This window comes from Polyodon spathula, chromosome 20 (assembly GCF_017654505.1).
Source record: "Polyodon spathula isolate WHYD16114869_AA chromosome 20, ASM1765450v1, whole genome shotgun sequence".
In the NCBI taxonomy this organism is placed as follows: Eukaryota; Metazoa; Chordata; class Actinopteri; order Acipenseriformes; family Polyodontidae; genus Polyodon; species Polyodon spathula.
Window position 1 is genome coordinate 11204809 of NC_054553.1, and position 21348 is coordinate 11226156.

At 38.3% G+C, this 21348-nt stretch overlaps 1 protein-coding gene across 5 annotated transcripts in view; it reads right to left on the reverse strand.

The window, feature by feature from the left end:
• Positions 1-21348, reverse strand: part of si:dkey-172j4.3 (diacylglycerol kinase eta) — a 111312-nt gene that overhangs the window by 42939 nt on the left and 47025 nt on the right. The window contains exon 1 of one of the 5 annotated variants that reach the window (XM_041220708.1): positions 4648-4807. The exons of the other annotated variants lie outside the window; for them this stretch is intronic. Coding sequence (XP_041076642.1) covers positions 4648-4791 — 144 coding nt within the window. The 5' untranslated portion in view covers positions 4792-4807. Of the gene's footprint in view, positions 1-4647; positions 4808-21348 lie in introns of those variants that run through there. 5 annotated transcript variants of the gene reach the window in all.

The following is a 21348-nucleotide window of genomic DNA, read 5'->3' on the forward strand; positions in this document are numbered from 1 at the left end:
TCAGGTGGACTTGTATGTAAGATCAGCAGGTAGACTCTCGGTGGCTCACCACTGACCTTGACACCTGGCTTTGTGTCTCTCCTATAGATAAACACAAGCGCTCCACAACACAATGTTAATGGTCTTCGTAACATTTCAGCAATCGCAAATCTTTGAGCAATATAAACTGGAACATAGCAGTTAATCATTGTGAAAATATTCCTTAAAGCTACATGTTGTTGGATTGACCATCTGCAAGGAATACATTAGATATGTTAACACAGACACTGATTTCTATCTCACCAGGAAGGAATTCTCATTTTCACTAAACAATCAGAATCTCAGTCGAGTTTACCTGGATTCCAATTGTGCAAGCCTCTTGGTACATACCACTGCAGTAAGAGACAGAATGGGGAACCAAGTATAGCTTTATATTCCATTGTCTTAAACAAGAGCCTTGCTATAAAAAAAAAAAAAAAACTTAGTATCACAATACAATAAGGAGGGTGTGTAGTGGTAAGCTTCCAGGCCCTGACAGGTAAGGAGCAGTAAACAAAACAGTGTGAGTTTTTATTTAGAAGTTTTACTTTTGACATCTTGCAGAGCTGACTTGCAGACAAACGTATTTTCTGTTTGGGATTAGACTGGTTGCTCTCTCCAGGGCCACATGTCCTTTTGTTTATGTGGTGACTGGAATTGAACACAGTAGTGTACCTGTACAGTCTCACCAGTGCATTTTACAAACTTGTCAGACCATCCTCTGACTTGGCTGTGCCTTCTCTTTGCCTTTTTGATTGTCTGGTTAACCGGGGGGCATAGTTTGTATATCTATTGAACTGTCTGTCTGTCACATCTACATTGTACCACATATTTAGAGGACTGATTGTCCAATTAAGTTGTAACTTGTGAATATTTTTCAGCACAAGCTATTGAGAGGCATATGAAAGTATCTGTCAGCTGTCAGTATGTCAAATTTTTTACATGTATAAGTTTATGGACAGGGGTTAATTTGCAGCAGATCCCAGATTCAGTACCTTTTTGTCTGTCAGGCGAGAATGATATAGTTTGCAAATTAACTTTATATACATGTGCACTAAAAACGCTTTCCTGTTCTGTGACTTGAATGACAAAAGTGTACTTTAATTATATGTTTTAGGATGAGACATCTACAAGTATGAAAATATACAATTGAAACAGGGAAGAAACAAAAAACTAGTGCTCTTAACAACAACAGTGTTGTTGTTCCTGTTCACTAGATTAGTAGGCTCACCATTGGTATTGTTCAGACCTGGAGATTATGTTACAACATGGCCAGATAAGGTTGGCATGCAGCTACTGACACCAACAATAAGGCAAGAAACCCTGACATACCAAGGCGATAAAAACATGAAGCATATATTAAATTAAGGTCAGTACATTAGGTCTAGAAATATATGCTGTCCCTGCCCCCCCATGCTGAATTATAAAATTGGGTACCTTTGTTTACAGATGAGTCCCTGGTCATCGGGATACACTTGTTCTCTTGTTGCTGGTGCAGGAGCTCAAATGTTGAATTTAGAACCGTGGCAGGGGATCAATATCACTGAAAATCAAGTTTCTTTGTAAAGGTTTTCTGCATTACCTTTGTCAAAACAAGGTCCACTACATACTGTCGCTTTATAATTTTTCAAATAAAAAAATACACTAGTGTGATGGATCATGTTTACTGCTTGCCTGCTCGTATGTATTGCCAAGTCCACAGATTTGCTTATTCCACAAATAATAATCCACTAGAAGTATGACTGAGCAACACTAACAATGCTTGTAAAACAGACCCAGGATACCTGGTCATTAAAGTCTCTAGATTTAAAGTAAATGCTGTGCTTTAATTCCCATTACTGCACTTTAATTCCCATTAACCACAGTAAACTTTTACAAGAGACCAAACAGTGCCACTAGGTGTCAGCTGTCTGTATAAGTGACAGGTTCAAATGATTACCCAGAAAGGATCTCTGGGATTTTAAACCATTCAGTCACGCCCAGGTGGCAAGAGAAGCATTTGTAATCAAACAAACTAACAAACAAAAGATAAGCTGGATGGTAACTCAATTAAATGAAAGCACTGACTGCTCAGGTTCACATAGGGGCCTATTGAAGGCAAGCTCAGAGGCAAATGTTCTGAAATGCAATTTCAACACTCAGATACTGTCATAACAAATCAGAATTGAAATTGATCAACATCAGCAATCCGGCTCAAAATAGAACAGACATATGTATAATGTTTATAATAGCACTCTCCACAGTGTTCTTTACCTGTAGTTAACTTATCTTCAGCTATATACACATATTTTTCAAGTGGATAATGGCCACTCTGTCATTAAGTCTCATTAAACTCAAAGGTTTTGCATCACCTAGAATTTTAGGATTGAGACATAATAAAAAAACAAAATATATGAACATAATTTAGATCTTTTATTTAACATCATGGAATCAAATTAACTACCAAATGACATTGCAGAAGTCTACCGGAAGCCATAATAGTAGCACGGTGTTTCATGTTAGATTTCTAAATGTCACATTTTTCAATTTTTATAAAGTATATAGAAACTACAAAGCAATATGTAATTCAATATGTTAACATAACATTATTCAGCAGGTTTCATTTGACTTTACGAACGAATGAAGCAAAATTAGTTAATTCTGTAGGGTGATGCAAAACTTTTGACCGAAGCTGTATTTCCCAGACCTGTTTTTTCCCCCACCAGCATGTTAGTACCGCGAAAAAGATTGTTAGCATTCTAGACAGGCAACCAATCAACAGCTAAGTGTCAGCCAGCTAGGAAAAGGTTTCTGTTCATTACAGGGGCACGTTTATAACGTGTTTGCATAGCCCAGACTGTTAAATAAAAAAACGGTCCTTTTGCTCAGCAAGTTTCACTCTCTGCTTCAATTTGATACTAAGACGATACCCTTTTGAATAGTTTGTTCTTTTTGGGATTCTAAACCATAAAATGAACAAGGGCTGTCTTAATCATTTGTAAGCCCAGGGCCACAATGCACATCTGTTTACTGTACTTCCTGTTTGTAGTGAGGTAGCCATGGAGATGTGGTGTCTGAGGTCACACGCTTCAGTTCAGGATTATGCACGTGCATACAGGTCTAAGGTGGCTTAGATCCCAGCGTAAGTGTAAACGGGTGGCCCAACTGATAAGAATCTTTAAATCCAATCGATTGCAAAGAGGCTCAGGTCAGTGCAGACGCTCTATAAATAAGTACAAAAAAAAACATGCTGGCGAACCATTGTGAGGAATTCCACCACAGATGCACCTTTAGTCAATATTTAAGCCCCACTGTGCTTGTTTGAAGCTGCTCTTGTGTAGTTTGCTTTTACCCAGCCCTGAGATTGTTTTAATTGTACACATTTAACATAACACAATTGGCGTACTATAGAAGTGAAAGCTGTTGTTGGTGTTGTTTTAAGTGACCATTTCAGCTGAAACAAAAGACTACTAAGCGGTTTCCACCGCAGGGACTGACAGGCATGTTAACAAACCTTTTTTTTTTAATTATTTTTTACCTCAGAAGCAGGATATTTCTGTTTCAATGCTGGCTAGGTTACAGGGTAAACATACTTAAAGATGCATTTGCACTGAGATACAGAAAAAGCAGGCATGTGTCTTATTTCTGAATTCTAGCCCACACTGTTCACTGTGCAACTGACAACGATGAGCGTATCGCAGCTGAGTTCAAGTCCAGACCTGGCTATATTCTTCCATGCCTCATTTAGCTTGCCCGGCTCTCGTAGATCAACTGGGAAACAAGTGATGTATTTTCAAGTGTTTTTCATTCTGTGTGCTGATATGTTGATAGAGTGCTGGAATGGTGCATTTGTATAACTATTTGGTCTTTTTTTATTATGGCATGGTGTAAATGACCATGCTAAAGCTTGACAATGTGGGGCAAGCTTGTGTTTCTCATGTTTCTCACTCCTGGGTTCAACCTGGTGGCCAAGTGTGCATCGGGTGATTGAAGCAGACAGGCCAGGATTGAGGTGAGCTTGCAGAGCTGAGAGGGGAAGCTCATGTAATGCTTGTAGCCAGTTCCATTGATCCACACATTTCATTGACATAGAATGTGCAAGTATGAAAAAACTAATAATAAAAAAAAAAATAGGCTTAATGATCACGCATTTACAAACTCAAATGAAAAAAATACAGGCATATACGGTGTTAGTTACATTTCTATATAGAAAAAAGCTTATCCCATCAAATGTGAGCTGGCTGGTGCCACTCTTGTAGGAGTACACATTTCCATAAGAAACCCCCTCATCAACCCTGACCTTGACCCTGACCCTGACCCTAATACCCTTACAGTATTTTCATAGTTAACTAATAAATGATATTATATGGACAGAATAAAAAAACAATACATTATACACAAATATCATACCATTTAGAGTAGGTTCTAAAACAAACCAAATCAAAAGTAAAACTATCAAAAGCCTTATTTCAACTTTTGGCCATATCAACTGCCTTTTACTGTAAAACATCAATATTCAACAAAAGAAAATATTTAACTACATGACAGCGACAAGCTAAAAGAACCCTGTCCATCCCAGCCCATCTTTTGTTATCAAAGAAACATCAGCTGTCCTTACCCCAGCTAAAGAAACAAAACTCATTTCCAAACCTCTTTCTCAGGCACGCTGGTGTAGGCCTCCAGAAACTCCAGACTGCTGTGTCTTCTTAGCCTCATCCCGGCTCCGTCTCGAGGTCCTTGTGAAATGTTTGACTGAGAAACTCTGCAGTTGTTTGGTGTGTAGTTTAAAGGCATGACAATGTGTTACTGATGTGAGGCTTTTGCGTAATATCTCACACTAAGCCCACAGGTGTGCACTAGATACCGTGATAGCTAGTCTGCCAATAGGACTACCAATACAAATAAACTCCCCCTCTTCCATTCTTTCAAAAGATACAGGTAAAGGAAATGAGCCAGTTAAGCTCTGAGGGCGGGGCTGCAGTTATAAATAGAACAGGGGCAGACTTGGGTAACCCGCTGAGCCAGAAAACCAGAGGAAGCACAAATGCAATCACAAGGAGAGGCAGAAGGCTGAAGTAATGGGACGCTTTGCATACCTTTAGGGACTTGATAGAAATAGGTACTGGGCTATTTTTAGAAGAGAGCAGGAAGAAGATATGCTTAAATAGAACAACTCCATTTTTTTCACAATGCATACACTGGAGTCTAAACCATCTTTTATACTCTGAATACAACTCAAAGCATATCCAAAATGACTTAAATAACAAATTGCTAATATCAATGCAAAGGGTGAGCAAATTCAGGATACCTGTTCCCAAGACAACGTCTTTGTTACTGTGTTATTATCACAAACCTGAATGTTAGAAATGCTACAGCTGGGGAAATTGATTCCTAGAATAATACAATACAAACATTCTATAGTTCTCCAGTAGGCAGCACAGAGTGATGTCAAAACAGTAGGTCTTAAGCCTTGATTGAAAAGAATTACAGAATTCAGTATCTTTAAAACTTGTGTTTTTCATGGCATAAAAAGTATAACAACCAGAGCAGGATCCTGGCAAAGATGACGGCCACGAACAAGCTTTGAACTGCTGCTATCCAACTTGAATTAGGGTATGTTCCAGGATTTTCAAGCTTGTGGTTGAAGTGACCAACTTTTACAGGGATCAAACATTAACACTTAAAAGATGCTTTTATACATTACTAAGCAGCATTACAGCATGATGATTCAGCTTATGCTGTCCAAAACATCCCCTAACCAAACACTGCATTGTTTTTTGTCTATAATAGCACAATTTCTAAAAAACTTATAAAACTGACTACAGAACTGGTTTGGCTAGATCTGGTCTGAGGGGTCCAGAGGAGTGCTTCTGAGCGTATAGGACTGGAGTACTACTCCGTTACTGTAAAAGTGTCTATTATTGGAAGATAGCACTGCCATTGTGATCTGCAGGGACACATGCACACTGCAGGATGATTACATATCCACTGCCAGCAGCTGATTGTACTTTTATCAAGAGACTTGGCCTACTTGGAAAACAAAGTCAAAGAAAGCAGTGCTATGAACACATCGATATAACAAAACAGCACCCTAACTGGGCTTTGAGCACGTTGGGTCTCTGACCAAGGTTTTGAAGTGTTGTCAGAACTGTAAAGTTGTTCAAGAGAGTATTTTGCTTGCTGGAGAAAAAAACATGTCATAACATGCCTATATAATTATTTGTCTTTATAACTCAAGCGGCTTTGTAGCCATATCATTTTTTTGATTTATGATTCATAAACCAGTTGATTGCTGAATAAAAACGTCTAAAAACGAGCACAGATAGCAGCTCTGAACAGCCCTCGTCACTGCAGACGTAGTGGATTCGTACGTGCTTACCACTGGCACTGCTGTGAGTCCGGGATGATGGAAAAGTTAATGAGCATGCCATTTATCAACATGTACCTAATACAATAAGAATTGTCAAGTGTCATGACAACTTCATGACACCCGTCTATATCGTCGAGATCTGAGAAGTTGCATGATAAGGAAATCTGTGATATACATACATTACTGTACATAACCACCTCCATCTCAGCTTAAACAAAACAATACTAATGCCAAGTTTCATGACAATTGGATAAGCAGTTACTGTGGTAAGTGTGGCATACAGATGTACAGACAGAAATGTCTGAATGTGATCAACGGATAAGCGATATATGAAGAAATGTGTGACATATGACATACGAGTCTACCAGTGTCTACCAGTGTCTCCACTATATCCCCTTCACAGAGCGTTTCATCTGCAGCAGAGGGATATTAATGACAAAGTTTGTATACTCAACTATGATAATGTTTCCGGTCCTGAATTATGGGACCAGTGAACTGTCTAGACCTAGGTTGACTCAAAGAAGAATCCTTCTTGTAAAGAATGCTTAATAAAGTTAGCTGCTCTGCGCATTAACCCTTCTCACTCCCTGCAGGATAAGCCCTGTGACACTCAACAGATACCGTTCTCCAGAACTCACTGCTGTCAATGAGGCTTATTTTCAATGAGGTAAGAATTGAACCCTGAGCAAATAATCCAAACCTATTAATCTATTAAATCGGCAGCCTATCTCTGGTTTCATATCTCATTAGAGTCCTGAAGACACCCAATGTTCCAGGTGACTGGGTAGAGACCAAGTACTAAAACTGAAGCTGGCTATGATTTAATGTGGCATGCTTTCAATATCAATCAAAACTCAGGATCCCCGGAGGTTGCCAGACACAATTAAGATCTTAAATCGCTAGGGTTTTTTGCAAAGTTTTAAATATATAAAGGTGAATGCTCACTGACTCTGCCATTCTAAAGCCTGTGGAACCTGTGACAGGGAAGTTAGTGCCAGTTTTGAAGACTACATTGTTAAGGGAATCTGGAAAGCATTGGAGGGTATATCTGGAATTGATGCAATCAGGGTGAGACATGGCAAAGCAGCAAATCTCTTGAAGCAAGTCATGAATATTATATCAGTATGCACTAGACGATACAAAAACTAACACGCATCCCCTGTCATGACTGTAAACTCAAAATTAGAGCATTTCAGTATGAAGAAAAAAAAAACGAGGTCCATGAAGTGCATCCACAGCATGTTGAAAAGTATAGAATAAGAAATGGCAATCAGTAGCTGAATGAAGAGTGGGGTAGAGTTGTGGTGCCATTTTATAAATGCAGTAACACACTCTAGGGTGTCCAAATATGCCCGTTGAACCCCTGGGCGTGTGTTATTGCTTTGATATTAATGAAGAGGTGGGAAATCGGATTTTAATTCCAAAGCCACATTTTCAACTGTACCATGAAGCCAGTCGACACTCAATCTCATCCCATTCCAATATCAAACTACTATCAGACCTCTATTAAAGTCTATGAGATCTGCTGCCTTGCCTATCACAAGTGGAACTGATCTTTGATAAATAGGATTCTTTTAGCCAGGGTAATTTACACAACAGTGTGTGCTACATATCAAATCTCTGGCACACTGCCAGATTGCCAGGAATGCTACAGCAGGTCTTTTGAACTGACTCTGGGAAACACAAAAGCAGTAGGTTATACAGCATCATATACCGACTGCCTTGGCAACTTTACTATTACCACAAATATGCATTGGCTACTATTACTCCATATCCTATTTTGTGTTGGTTCCTGTTTCTGGTCTGACGTCACCCACTGCAGCCGTCTTTGTGACAAACGTCCACTTCTGTTACAACATCATGCAAATCAAGGGCAAAGCAGGAGCTGTTATTTAAATGAGCTCAAATAAAACAGCAATGTCTTTACGGAAATGCCACTCCAAATGCGGTTTCCATTCATATCTACTCGTTTGCAGAGGCAGTCTTACATTCCCACGTGGAACAATGGTACATCTCGTATCCAGCCTAGAGCATCAGTGATGTAATCCTCCTCATCATTCCGGAATGGCATTCTAATAGACATTTTGAAGGTTAATAGCTATCTTTGGGTCTGAACACACCCATATTTTTGAAGGCGTTTTTATTTCCTCAACTTCCCACAAAATCCAACAAAACTGGATTTTTAAAATATTTTTTTCATTATTGATTTGGATCCCCTTTCTCTCTCCCGGTAAAATCTACATTTAACTGCTGATAGCATTGCCAGTAATATTGCTTTCAAAAGCTGTACAGTAGAAAGGTTGCAGGCAAATCATTGTCAGAATAAAAGCTGGCAAGTGTTGCCAATATAAACAAACTGGCATCAGCTTATTAACTATAGGCTATATAAAGGGATTGTCTTGCCCGGTATTTCAGATCACAGTGGCTGAAATCAAGGAATCCCAGAAACGTATGCATTTGGTTGTCAGAATTCTGTGTTATGCAGCTGCATTGGGATCTGCTTTGAATTGCTTTGAATTGCACTGGTTAAAACTGGTGTGTCTATGAACAATTGTGCCTGGATTAATGTCTGAAACTTTGACATGTTGTTATGATTTGTCCAGTCCTGTAAAGAATTTAAGAAAAAATGGCCACAAAGTCATAAATAATTCAAGCTGTACACCACAGAAATAGCAACTAAAGCATTGGAATTCATAGCACTTTACAGCCATTATTTTAAGTGTCACTGATCTTCTATATAAAATAAAACAGTGTGAACTTCTAAAAGTATGTATTCCTAAATTGCATTCCCTTGCAGCTCGAGTTGGTAAGAGGCAGTAGCACTCTTTGAGTCCACAAGGGGGCGGCAGTGGCACAGAGATGACACTGCCATGGCGCAGTCATTTGTATTTGCCAGCCCTACTGCCAGAATTCTTTACTGCCCCATGCTGTCTGGTCCTTTGAAACACAGTGAAACATAAATCTATCTGGAGAAAAATACCGTTGAGCTTCTATTTGGAACCAAAATGGCATAAATATATTTACACAATGTGTTGCGCTATAATTATGAAATTGTCTATTCGTATTTCACAAAATTGTGCAACATATCTTCAGCAAGCCTTTCAACAGGATAATAAAAATGGCAATTGTTTAAATATAGGCACCACATTCAGGCTGATTCAATATTAGCGAGTAAAACTGTTTTTGTGTGTGTGTGAGTGTGTGTGTGTGTGTGTATATATATAAACATACTGTGTAATATGGCAAATGAATTGTCTTAGCGGAGAGCAGCTTTTTGTAGCTCTTTAAAAAACACACCACATGCCAAGAATCTAACAACCCCCACCCAACCCCACCCCCCGGGACAAACTCTGCCCCCTGCTGGCAATGCACTGTATATTTCACGTACTGAAATTCTTTTATCATGTCAGGCTGCAACCAACTCTAGGAGAAGCCAACAAAATAATAAGATCCTCATTGGAAAATGTTTTATTCTTTTAAGTATTTTACATACAGTGCCTATAGAAAGTCTACACCCACTTTCAAAATGTTCACCTTTTGTTACCTTATAGCCTAGAATTAAAATGCATTAAAATAGTTTTATTCCACTCACCACAATGATAAAACTGAACAGCTGATATACAAAAGTGGGAATTCAGACTTAGAGCACCACGATCTGCCTGCTATTTCCAGGGGTACTAGCGCATGCAGGCTAAAGATAGGAGAATGGAAACTATCTCCACACAGGTGGCACCGGCCCTGTCTGCGCTGATCTGAATATCCAGACATGTACACAGAGGTCTGACACAGACCACTCATACATAGCTGAAGATGTGACTGGAAGGTTATGTGCCAGGTTCACCATCACTTGCTTCAACTAAAACTCAAATGCTGAGGACTGAATTGATTCAGAGTTTTGGTATACACTTCATAATGCCTCTCGACTAGAGAGCTTGCGGTTCTGTCCAGCCCTTGCCTTTCCACTCAGTTTAATGGCTTAAGAAATCAATTCATTGCACAGTGGATATGTGCAGCTACTTATAACATTTTACAGCTGTATTTTTGCACTGTATTTTTGCAGTTTTCCCATGCTTTTACCATGGTTATACTTTTTTCACTACACTTTACTGCACTCTGCACTTTTACTGTGGTAATCTTTTATAAGGGGCTATGCAGGACTTTTAAACTATCTGGGATGCTAATGTTTTATGAATATTATTATGACTATCATTTTCTTGTTTTCATATATATTTTATATTCCTGTTCATTAACAAAAATGGTCTATCCCTTCTACTCCGGTTTCAGTTTTTGTCAGCTGCTGATATTCCAGCTTCACTTCAGCACAACTGTACAATGTTCAGTTTTCTAGCTATGCATCTGTTTTCAAATGACATAACTGGTTTTCAGTTAGAGCAGGGCAGCTTCTCAAATTCCAGAGTTCACACAAACTGTTTTAAAATGTCTAAAAATGTAATTAGAAAATCCTTAACGAAGGGGTGTGACGGGGTGCCCACCCCTTGTGTTATTATTTATGTATATTAATTTGTTATTATTATTGTGTTTATGTGCAGGTGGTCGAGCACCGTCCGTTTTGTGGTCTGTGGTCGGTGGGGATGGGGTTGGAACTCCTTCCCTTGCACCTTCGTGGGAATATGGCTGGGGCCTTAAGGTAGTTATTGTATCAAATTAGGTAATTAAGACTCCAGCCACAGACTATAAAAAGACACACTCCAGGCTTATTTGGTCAGAGGAGAGATGTAAGTCTTTGAAAAACGTGTTAAACTAGAGCAAACAATTGCTATACGTGCTGGCTAAAAACCAGCACGATACTTGTTTGTTTGGCCAACGTGCCCTTTATTTTGCAGTGTTTTGTGGTTGTTAAAATTTTTTGTTTGTTTCTGTTTAATAAAACGCTGAGCACTGTAGCGCCACAGTTTCACCCGTCATTTCATTGTTTTGGAGTCTGTGTTTTCTGATCTGACGTCACCCCTGCAAAGCCACCCTTTCACAAGGGGTTATAAAAGTACCATAGGATTTGTATTTGTAACAATGATTAATTCTTCTTATTATTAGTAGTAGTAGTTGTAGGACTATTGTTAGAGGCTTTGTTATCTAGACAAGTGTCGGCATACGTGAATTAGTTAATGGATGTTATTTTTAAAACAGGTATTTTTTCAATGTAAAAAGGTGACATGTTTGCCCCAATGCCTGGCTGTATATCATGTCATTTCTTAATTGAAAACTGCAATTAAACTGTAACCTTGGGGATAAGTCTCTGCCTCAATCAGTAGCTACTAAATAATGCCACTGTCAGTCTGCATGGTGATTCCTCAGCTCTGCCCTGTCATTCCACAGCTATATCTGTGCTTGACATTGCTTGTCTGTTTGCTATGTTTTCACTACACCGTGGTATACTGTCTGCTGTAATGGACACCAAAGTAAGACATGAGATCTATACTAACTATAGACTGTATGAATTCTGTATCAATTGTATTTGCATTAATTGACTATCTTTTTTAAAGGAAACTGGAGTAAACTGCTTAGGCTGCAGCTGACTCTGTCTTGAAAGGAGATGGTTGAAACATCCACTGCCTTTAGCGCTTCACCAAAATGAAAGTCTCCAAAATAATAGCTGTTTACTGCACTGGAGCTAACGGCAACCGAGAGACATTCTTGATGGCTGTCTGAAGGGACGTTCCTAGTTCTGCCGGCTGTCTGATGTGTGGTTTGTCAAACTCATTATGGGTTGCTATGGCAACATTGAACGTTACAATATCCCTATTGGGAGCAAGCTGGCATTAAGGTATTCGGTTAAGCATCAGTTGAAGAAAGGTGAATATTGTGGTGATTTACAGAGGCTATAAAAGCGGACACCTGCAGGGCTGTCTATTGTCCTCATGGGTGTAAAGAGGCAGTTGGCTTGGCCATGGGATCGGAGGATGACCACTGACCTTCACTTCTCCTGAGCTGTTGTGGGGAATTGCTGTGGTGAGGAAAAGTCATTGTAAATTCTAAATTTGGGGGGGAATTGGGGCTATAATAATTGGACAAGAACCCCATTAAAGACCACAGCATTACCACAAATTGCACCCCAACAAATTTGACACAACTATTGCTCTGTGATTCAGTTGCACTGATATGGTATTAACTGACATTGAATACCAGTGCATTGCTTCACAATTCTGTATATAAATGCATGCTATGAGAACGTTACCACAGTGCCTTATTCTACCCCAGTAGCAGGTACCATTGCAGCACACTACAACATCTTACATTGCCATTAAAGTGCCAGTGCTTTGCCATTCAAAAGGGGTTGCTTAGGGTTTGTTAGAGCTTCACCTATTCATACTTTCTAGGAATAATTGTTGACCTCATGCCCCACTACTATACAGTGGCTGAGAAGTATTACTTTCACTGCAGAAACGAATGCATGAACGAAGCAGTATGGTCTTTACAAAGTTACAGTCAATGCTCTAGCACCTTCTGCAGCCTTGGGCTTTGAGGACAAGCAGATCACTTAGAAAAAAAAAAATGATGCTCTGAAATGCGTAGGTAGAGTTAATCGGAAAACCACATCCCTTCTGAAAGCTGTGTGTTTTATTAATAGAACATATATATATATATATATATATATATATATATATATATATATATATATGTATAGGCTGCATATAGAAACAGAATAAGACCAGTATTAGGCATGCTGAGTACTGTATACTCTATATGCTGATTGCGTTCACTTAACACAATTGTAACAAATAGCTGGACTTAGCCACTCAAAAAAACAAAGCATGTCTTTTAATTTGAACTGTTGATATGTGGTACCTCACTGGGTTAAAGAAAGCTCTTAGTTTCCATGCCTTTTTTCTCTGAAAAGCTGTTTGAATAACTGATCTTATAAAGGCCCTAGTACAGCCGATAATGTCATATGTTGGCTGTTAATAATGTCCAGAGTCACTCACTGTATTTTTTTTTTTTTTACAGTGTTTATATGAAAGACAGAATCAAACCTATTCATAATCGCCCCTTTTCTTAAAGTGTTCAGGCTTGCTGCTTTGGCCATGAGTCGTCACGACAAGGTGCATTGTGCCTGTGCCAGGATTCTGCAGCATTGTGCACAAATTGTTTTGTATGTTTAACCCTTGGTGCTCCAGAGATATACAGAGCACAGCAGTGGTAGCACAGCGGAGTCACAGTTTACCTGTGACTATCTGCTCTGCACTGAACTGTTCTTAAACAAGACCAAATATCAAGTAAGGCTTTTAAAAAAGACATTTGTGGATACATTTAAAGAAAATGTAGCTAACAAAATAATTCCATAAATCTTACCTAATTCTCACTTCTGCTCTGAAAGAAACACTACTACATCAAGTTAAAGAAAGTTCTCAGTTTGCTTGCCTTGCCTTCCAGGAAGTCTGTTACTGCTTTACTTTTACTTACCTTATCCTTGTGTAATACCAGATATCACTGCTAAAACATGTGTTTCTTTCAACACTGCACATTTTAGATCTATACAGTATAATCAATGTAAGTGCATGATGGAGACTGGACCTTAAAATGGTGGACTGGCATTAGAAGAGCAGGGTGACAGTTGGCTGTGTTTCAATGCTGCATTTCTTGTAAATGCATATGACAAACTGGAGATTTTACTTGGGAAATATATATTCTCAATTAAATTTCCCTTTACAAGGACTCCCATAAACAACTTCCCTGTGCTCTGTCAGCGCTTAGTCATTGCTTACCTCACGACTCACTGTCTTCCTGATTGGAAGTGCAGCCCTCAAATATGTGCAAAGGAGGTTGGCCTTTTTTTGTCCACTAATTTGAATGAAAAAAAAAATCAATCAAACACATATGTACAATATTGTGTGATCGAGGAAGCAATGGCAATAATATTTGGTAAGATTTTATTTGTTTAGCTCTACTTTAAAATGTCACTGGAGGCTGGAATGTGTCCTTTATCAACACAACTTTGTGTTTCTATACATTCCAAAGATTGCACATGCATGTTCCCAATACACTGTTTTGTTTTCATCAACCACAAGTGTGTTCCACTGTTCTAGCTGCTACACTCTTCACTGACCTTGCTAGTTATTTAAACACAATCTTGTGTGATTCCGAGAGATCAGAAAATCAGAAAACTGATTGCAAAATAATCCACTTTGCCCATATCTGTGAACTACTCAGTGGTGGATAGAGGCATGCTGAGCTGGAGAGTCCTTCATTCACAAATCCGTGCCTTGCATGCTGATTGGGACACGGTCTCCACGGCAATCGCTCAGAAAGGTCCAATGAGAAGGAAGCCACCATGAGGGGGCGGGGATCTGTTCTAAAATAGCCAGATGATGTTTTGTAAGCGGGTGTGTGTGTGCTTTGTGTGCAAACAACATGGGAATGCAAGACACAGGCTGCCAAAGAGGCAGCTCCCAGATTGGTGCATGAAAACGTCACTAGAATTGAACTCATCCAGTTAAGAATCTGCTTTTATTTTTGCAATTGTGTCCCTTACACTTCAGAAGAGACTGTGATCCTCTTCCTATGTGGAATGTAGAGGACTTCTGCAAAAAGATATAAATAACTCATTTCCTATCTCTTCTAGGAGCTGAAACTACGCATTGGTTTATATCAATGAGACGCAAAAAGCTAAAATACTTCCAAAAAGACTTACCATAGACCTACCAAAATAAGTCCAATAAATATAAGCTAATATGCATTGCCAAAAATTCATAGGTCTTGCACTTTACTATGTAAAAGACAAATGTTTTAAAATGTGTATTTGATTGTAATCAAATATATGTATTTTGTTCTAGTTATTACAGGGCTCTAAACTGGCAACAAAAAGGGCAAGGCCAAAATGGCTTTCAGTTCAATATATTTGTAGAGGGCACCAAGGTCACTAAACTTAAGTGAATGGCAAAGTGTAGGATGTAGTGTAATTTTGCTTCATATTTATATATAAAGCCAATTATTGGCCACAGAAAGAAACAACATAGTTTAACTTAATAATAACTATTTATTTAATGATGGGTTTTTTTGTCAACCAACAGCCTACAGATTGGAGCCTGCGAGGACATAGCTCCCTGCGCTGAAGCCAGACACTGAAAAAATAAACTAAACTCTGAAATCTCGTTCTCGTGAGTAACGTACGAGAGCCGCTGTGTTGCATTCATGGATTAACTGAAAAAACAAAAACTTACCTTCATCTTAAGATGTACAGCTAATGATAATCAACACCATAATACAATGTAGAATAGTATTCCCTACCGTTTTGGATTCGTTGTGGTAAAAATTAGGAAATTAAAATAAGGGGATAAAGACAATTGAAACATATGCAAGTTAGTGAAAGATTATTTTTGTTATTATTCAGGACCAGTAAGCATTTTAAAGTCAGGTTAACACCTACATTTACAAAACTAATAATTCATGTAAAATATAAAAAATGAATAAAACAACATCAGTATCACAATTAATAATAATAATAATAATAATAATAATAATAATAATAAATAATAATAATAATAATACATAAAAATCCTAACTGTTAAAAGCTTGCTTTGCAGTATTACTTTGAAGTCGTGTATTTCTGTTTGCCTTCTAATTGTTTATATAAAGTTATTGAATGGTCTTATATTCAATAAGCTTTATTGAGAAACCATGAAGTAAGTTGAGTTGAGAGGTTGAAAAACAACATAGAATTTATTTCTTCATCACACCCAAACCCCAACATTACACTAGTTCCAAAAAATATTTTTTTAAAACCTCAAAGAAAATCACTTGTAAGTGTTGCAAACATTTCTAAACTACTGACCTGAAAAAAATGATCAAGTTTTGCGATTGTTTTTTCATCAGATTGTGCAAGGCTTTCTACTTTCCTTTCTGGACTCTTTTGTGAGAAGGTATTACTACACATGGTAGAGATCCATGTGCTTGAAAGGGTCACGTTCGTTGTTGTTTGATGCTACTTAACCCCACAAGCTTGTAGCTGTAAGGGCACCCTGGCCATAAAGGCTGTGCATTTTAAGGGGTTGTGGCAATTGAGGTGGTGAAACTTGATTAATTGCTCCTTTTAGATATTTCTATGCTACACTCACCGATTCCAGCCTTGTACTTCAAGAGGTGGCATGCAGCGAACATCATATACAGTCAGTCAGAAAAGAAGCAATTGATTTCTGGTAAGCCAATAAGATTCTGAGAGTGTGTTCTTGAAAAGGAAATACATGTTTAGTATTCAGAAAAATAATCTCAATATTTCAAACTATGCAGTGTATAAATGTTCAGTATATAAGACATAGGGCAGTTTGTTATTTGGTTTAGTTGGCACATTACAGTCAAGTGTCTTTAAGAAATGTCTAGTGCCCAAAATGACAACTATATATCAGTCTACCTGCAGTCACAGTGAAGACAATGGCTGTGTGGTTTTCTAGACTGTAAACTCTTTCAAAAAATGTATTCACTCATTTCTTTTTCAGAGGTTACTCAATGAAACTGGTAAATCATTACAACTGAGGAAGACTCTACAGGTCATTTGATATGCGCATGCTTTGAAAGCTTGTTTCCATTTAAATTGAATTTGTTACCTGCCTTCACAGTGTAATTTTCAAGCAGAAGCTGCCAGACCGAACTATGCGAACATGCACTGTAGTAATACTGTCTTAGGAAAGGGAGTAGCTTGCACGTATTGTGCTGTACTGTACTCGAGACACCATGCCTGCTGCCTGCAAGTTCTTCCAGTGCACATTGTACACAGCCCAAATACTATTGATGAAAAGGTCACATTTCTACCCCCCAGTGAAATGTTTTTTTTCCCCCTCAAACAAACACCTTTAATGAAAAGAGTTTGCTGGGAATTCCCAGCTATCCTGGAGGTTAAAAAAGGGTTCGCTTCAATAGATTCAAAATTATTTCATTTGAGGGGCAGGCTGAGAAGCCTACTTATAGTAGCCCCTATGGAGAGTCACAGTTGTCAGTATCTGCTTGGGAAGGACCCAAGACAGAATACAAAAACATCAGAAAACATACGTACAAGAGGCAGTCTTTCAGCCCTTCAGTGTGTGTTCGGTTACAAATAGCTGGTTGATCTCAAAACGTCGACAAGTCTTAAAGCATCCCAATTCGGCAACTACACCATGGCTAGGTAACCAATTCCACATCCTCGGTGCACTGTGTGAAGAGCTGCCTCTTACCCTCAAAATATGCCTCCACTTAATTTCAAACTGTGGTCCTGGTGTCTGTACAAAGCTTAAATTATTGCCTAGGGTTGAATCATTTTAAGCTTTTAAAGATTTCAATCAGTAAATTCTGTTCTCTATGGATTGGGATTAGTCTGTTTGGTCGCTGGATTCTCTCCCAAGCTGCAGAGTTCTTTTCATTTTGTGGGGACCCGAATTGAACGCAGGGTTCTCAGTGACCTCATCACGACCTTTTGTTCTGAACACTTCTAACTATAGTCAAGCATTCTATTTGCCTTTTTAAGTGCTTCCTCACTGACAGCAATGAAAACCAAAGGCATGCTCTGATCTGCTGAACAATGTCAGATTATATCCAATGCCACTCTCCCTTATCTTTTATGAGCACTAAATTCAGAAAAAACAACAACCCTGCACTGTAAAAACATCAAAAAGCATGTGATGTCCAGGAGTGTTTGAATGTAGCAGGGTTGAATTGAACATAATGCCAGTTATACAGCCCCTGCTGTTGCTGTGGGTCCAGTCATTTTAGACTCCAGAGTGTGGATTTTCCCCGCCAATCAGTTCTCTGTTTAGTTTTTACACAAGTGACATGTGTACTGCAAGCTTGTAATCAATATCCGATCTCAAGAGGATATCAAGCAGATAATTGTTTTACACCACCTACAAATAAAGCAATTCAAGAAAAATAGGCAAAGTACTGACTTAATACAGAATCATCTACAGTAAATAGTTTAATGTTTAGGATGCTGTAAGGTAATATAACAATGTAATGACTCACTATAATTGTTCAGCCACTTTTATTGGTAAGAAGAACTTCAAGCAACATTAAGAACCAGATAATATGCCATTGCCATGTGATTAATTGTGAATTATACAGTATAAGGCCTACAGCAGTTTATTATTTAGTCAGTAGAAGCATTTATCAGAAATTAAGGGAGTTCAGATTCCAGCTGCAACCAGGAAATACAATAAAGCTGTGGAGACTCCTCAGAGGCAAGGGAGGCAGTGGTTTTGAAACCAAAATGCTATATTAATGTTGAATACAGTGCACTTTGTGTGTAACAGTTAAGTATGTTATTATAAACTAAGACGGGCTATTATTTTCTTTTCTCTGTTGGCTACTGGATAAAATGTGTTTAACAGCCAAATTGGGGTAAACTGGTTTAGACAGAACTTCTAAACCCCTTGATCTACCTCTCCTACCATGCAATAGACTTCCCTGACCTAAACATCACATTACTGGACCCTCAGCTGATGCACTATTGCACTACTATTATGTCATTGTAGATACAACTTGTTGTAATCCTAATCTGTTGCATCCTATTTCATATTGCATTTCAGTAGTATGATTTGCACTTACTGTAAACTATACTGTCTTTAAATATTAATCTTGCATTGTAACCCTGTAACACTGTAAGTCATCTTGGATAAAGTAAATAATAATAATAATAATAATAATATGAAAAGTGTTTTCAGTACAAATACAATAATAAGATTTTACTGTTGATGGGGGCTTAATGGGATCCCCAAGCCTTCCTCCTTTGTTCTGCCTCCCCAGTTTTTCTGGTCACTAGCCACTACTGCTTTAAAGGATACTGCAGTGTCATTCATCTTTAACATTCGAAAAATACTATTGATTGACGTGACTGGAAGACAATGGCTGCAGAGGACTGCGTCTGAAATCGATACACACAATAACCCAAGCACTGAGTGGAGGCTGTAAGCAAGTTGTATCAGCCAGCCTTTCAGGTGCTTTAGTAGAAACACACCATGATGTCAAAGCTGTCCAAGCATTCACATTTTCAAATTGTGAGCACACGGGCACCGAGCTTTTATAGTCCATATCTCCCAAAGTATTGAAGGTATCTACAGGCCTAATTCCCTCAAATACATTCCTGGTTAATACATTGCAATTTGGAGGACCTCTAAACTAGAACATGGTTTATTTTACACATAAAATCTCCCTGCTAAATCTGGGCTGCCATACTTTGTGCACAAGACACACCAGACTTGGGACTTTTTTAATTCTCAGAAAGAATCACGGTGGATATTTACATTCAGGATCTAAACACTACCACTGAGATCATTAACATTTGCGAACCATGGTTCTGAACATTCGACATCTTACAGTGCGTGTGTTTCTGCAAAGATATGTACAATCCAGGGAGTGCTATTTAGTTATTTGAAGGGCTGCTGTATTTAGAGTGCTGTTTAAAATAGCTGAATACACCCCATGACGTGGACAGAAGCATTTCTCTTTTATACAGGTGTTCATACAATAGAACCATGTTTAGAATTTCTGGTGGTTCAATACCATTTTTTGGTTATAACTGCATGAAGGGCATCCTAACAGTTGTTAACATTCAGTTGCTTTTATGGACTTCAGGAAATGTTACAGAGACTGTAAATCATGTAATAGGGCCAGACTGTCCAAGTGTGTAATTACTAACTGACTGTAGGCCATATTTTCAAAATGTTTCCTGCAGTCTTCAATTAACTCCTATTTTTTGAAAGGAGAAAATCCCCTATTAACTTTACTAGTGTAAACACTGTGAACATATTGCCCTGTGTGTACTGTAGACATTTTCGAAAATTGGTAACTTTTAAAATATCATGCTGTCAGCGCCTTAAATTAGGTTTGGCAAACTGTTAGTGATCTAGGGCTGGTTATTCTCTTATGCAATCCAGCTGAAGTACACAAAGTCAAGCTAATGCTTACCATTATTATGGCAGGCTTCATCAGATAGCATGCATCACTGTTCAACAAAGGGTTAAAAATATATATTTGTACAAAAATCTTTACCAGGAGGCCGTACAAGAAATTGAAAAAAAACAAAAACAAAAACAAAAAAACTAAACTAATGAAAGATGAAAAAGAATCCAAATTCAGCAAGAAAGTAAACCCTTCAACTTTTCAATGAGTTTGTTTTTCTTTTTTTTAATAAAAAGGGGTCTTTTGCTTGCATAATGGAAACTTAGCATTCAACTGCAGATCCAGATAAAAACCACATTGATATCCGCCTGGTCAGAGGGAGGGTAATCAGACAACAGCAGCGAAACTGACACAGTATGAAGCAGCTTAAAATAGACATTTATAAACACATAGACCACGATGAAAGGGTGTTGTGCAAAATGAATATCTGTTCAAATGTCCAACACTATAGCACAAGGTTACCATGCTTTATAACAAATTCCATGCTTTTACCATGGTCAGCTTTTATAAGGGTTACTATTGGAAGAGGAACTGTTTCTCCTATTCCACAAACAATCTCTCTACACAAAGGCCCCAAAGAAATGGCCCTGCCTGCTGAAGAGACGTTGAAACCATTTTAAACGCTGCCCACAGGAGAAGCAGACAGGCCTGTCCGGTTCCAGCACAGTAAAGTGGCTCCTCTGAAAGAAGTGCTCAGTTTGAGTGAAAGGCACTGTGTTTTAACTATTTTCATTTTCTCTGTATAAGAAATCCATCAGGTGAAAAGGTTCTGTTTTTCAATAGAAACCTCTCAGAAACCACAAGTCACAATCAAGGGCTGATTTGTTTTTTCTATTCTGCAGCGTTTTCTCTCGCTCAAATCTAGCTGCGTTTGGGTTGCGTCAATCTGATTATTCTTTATTGTAGTACTGGCTGTGGGATGTTTCTTGTTTGCAGTACAATTTAACAGTTATTATCAGCTGACTTCTAAACTGTTTAAGTTAAACCAGTTTAACTTGATTTGACTTTTGAGAATAAGCTGAAGTGTTACTTACTGACCGGTATTTAAATTTAAATCAAGTTATGAGGTGGAACTACCTATGCTGTGTTACTAAAGCCTT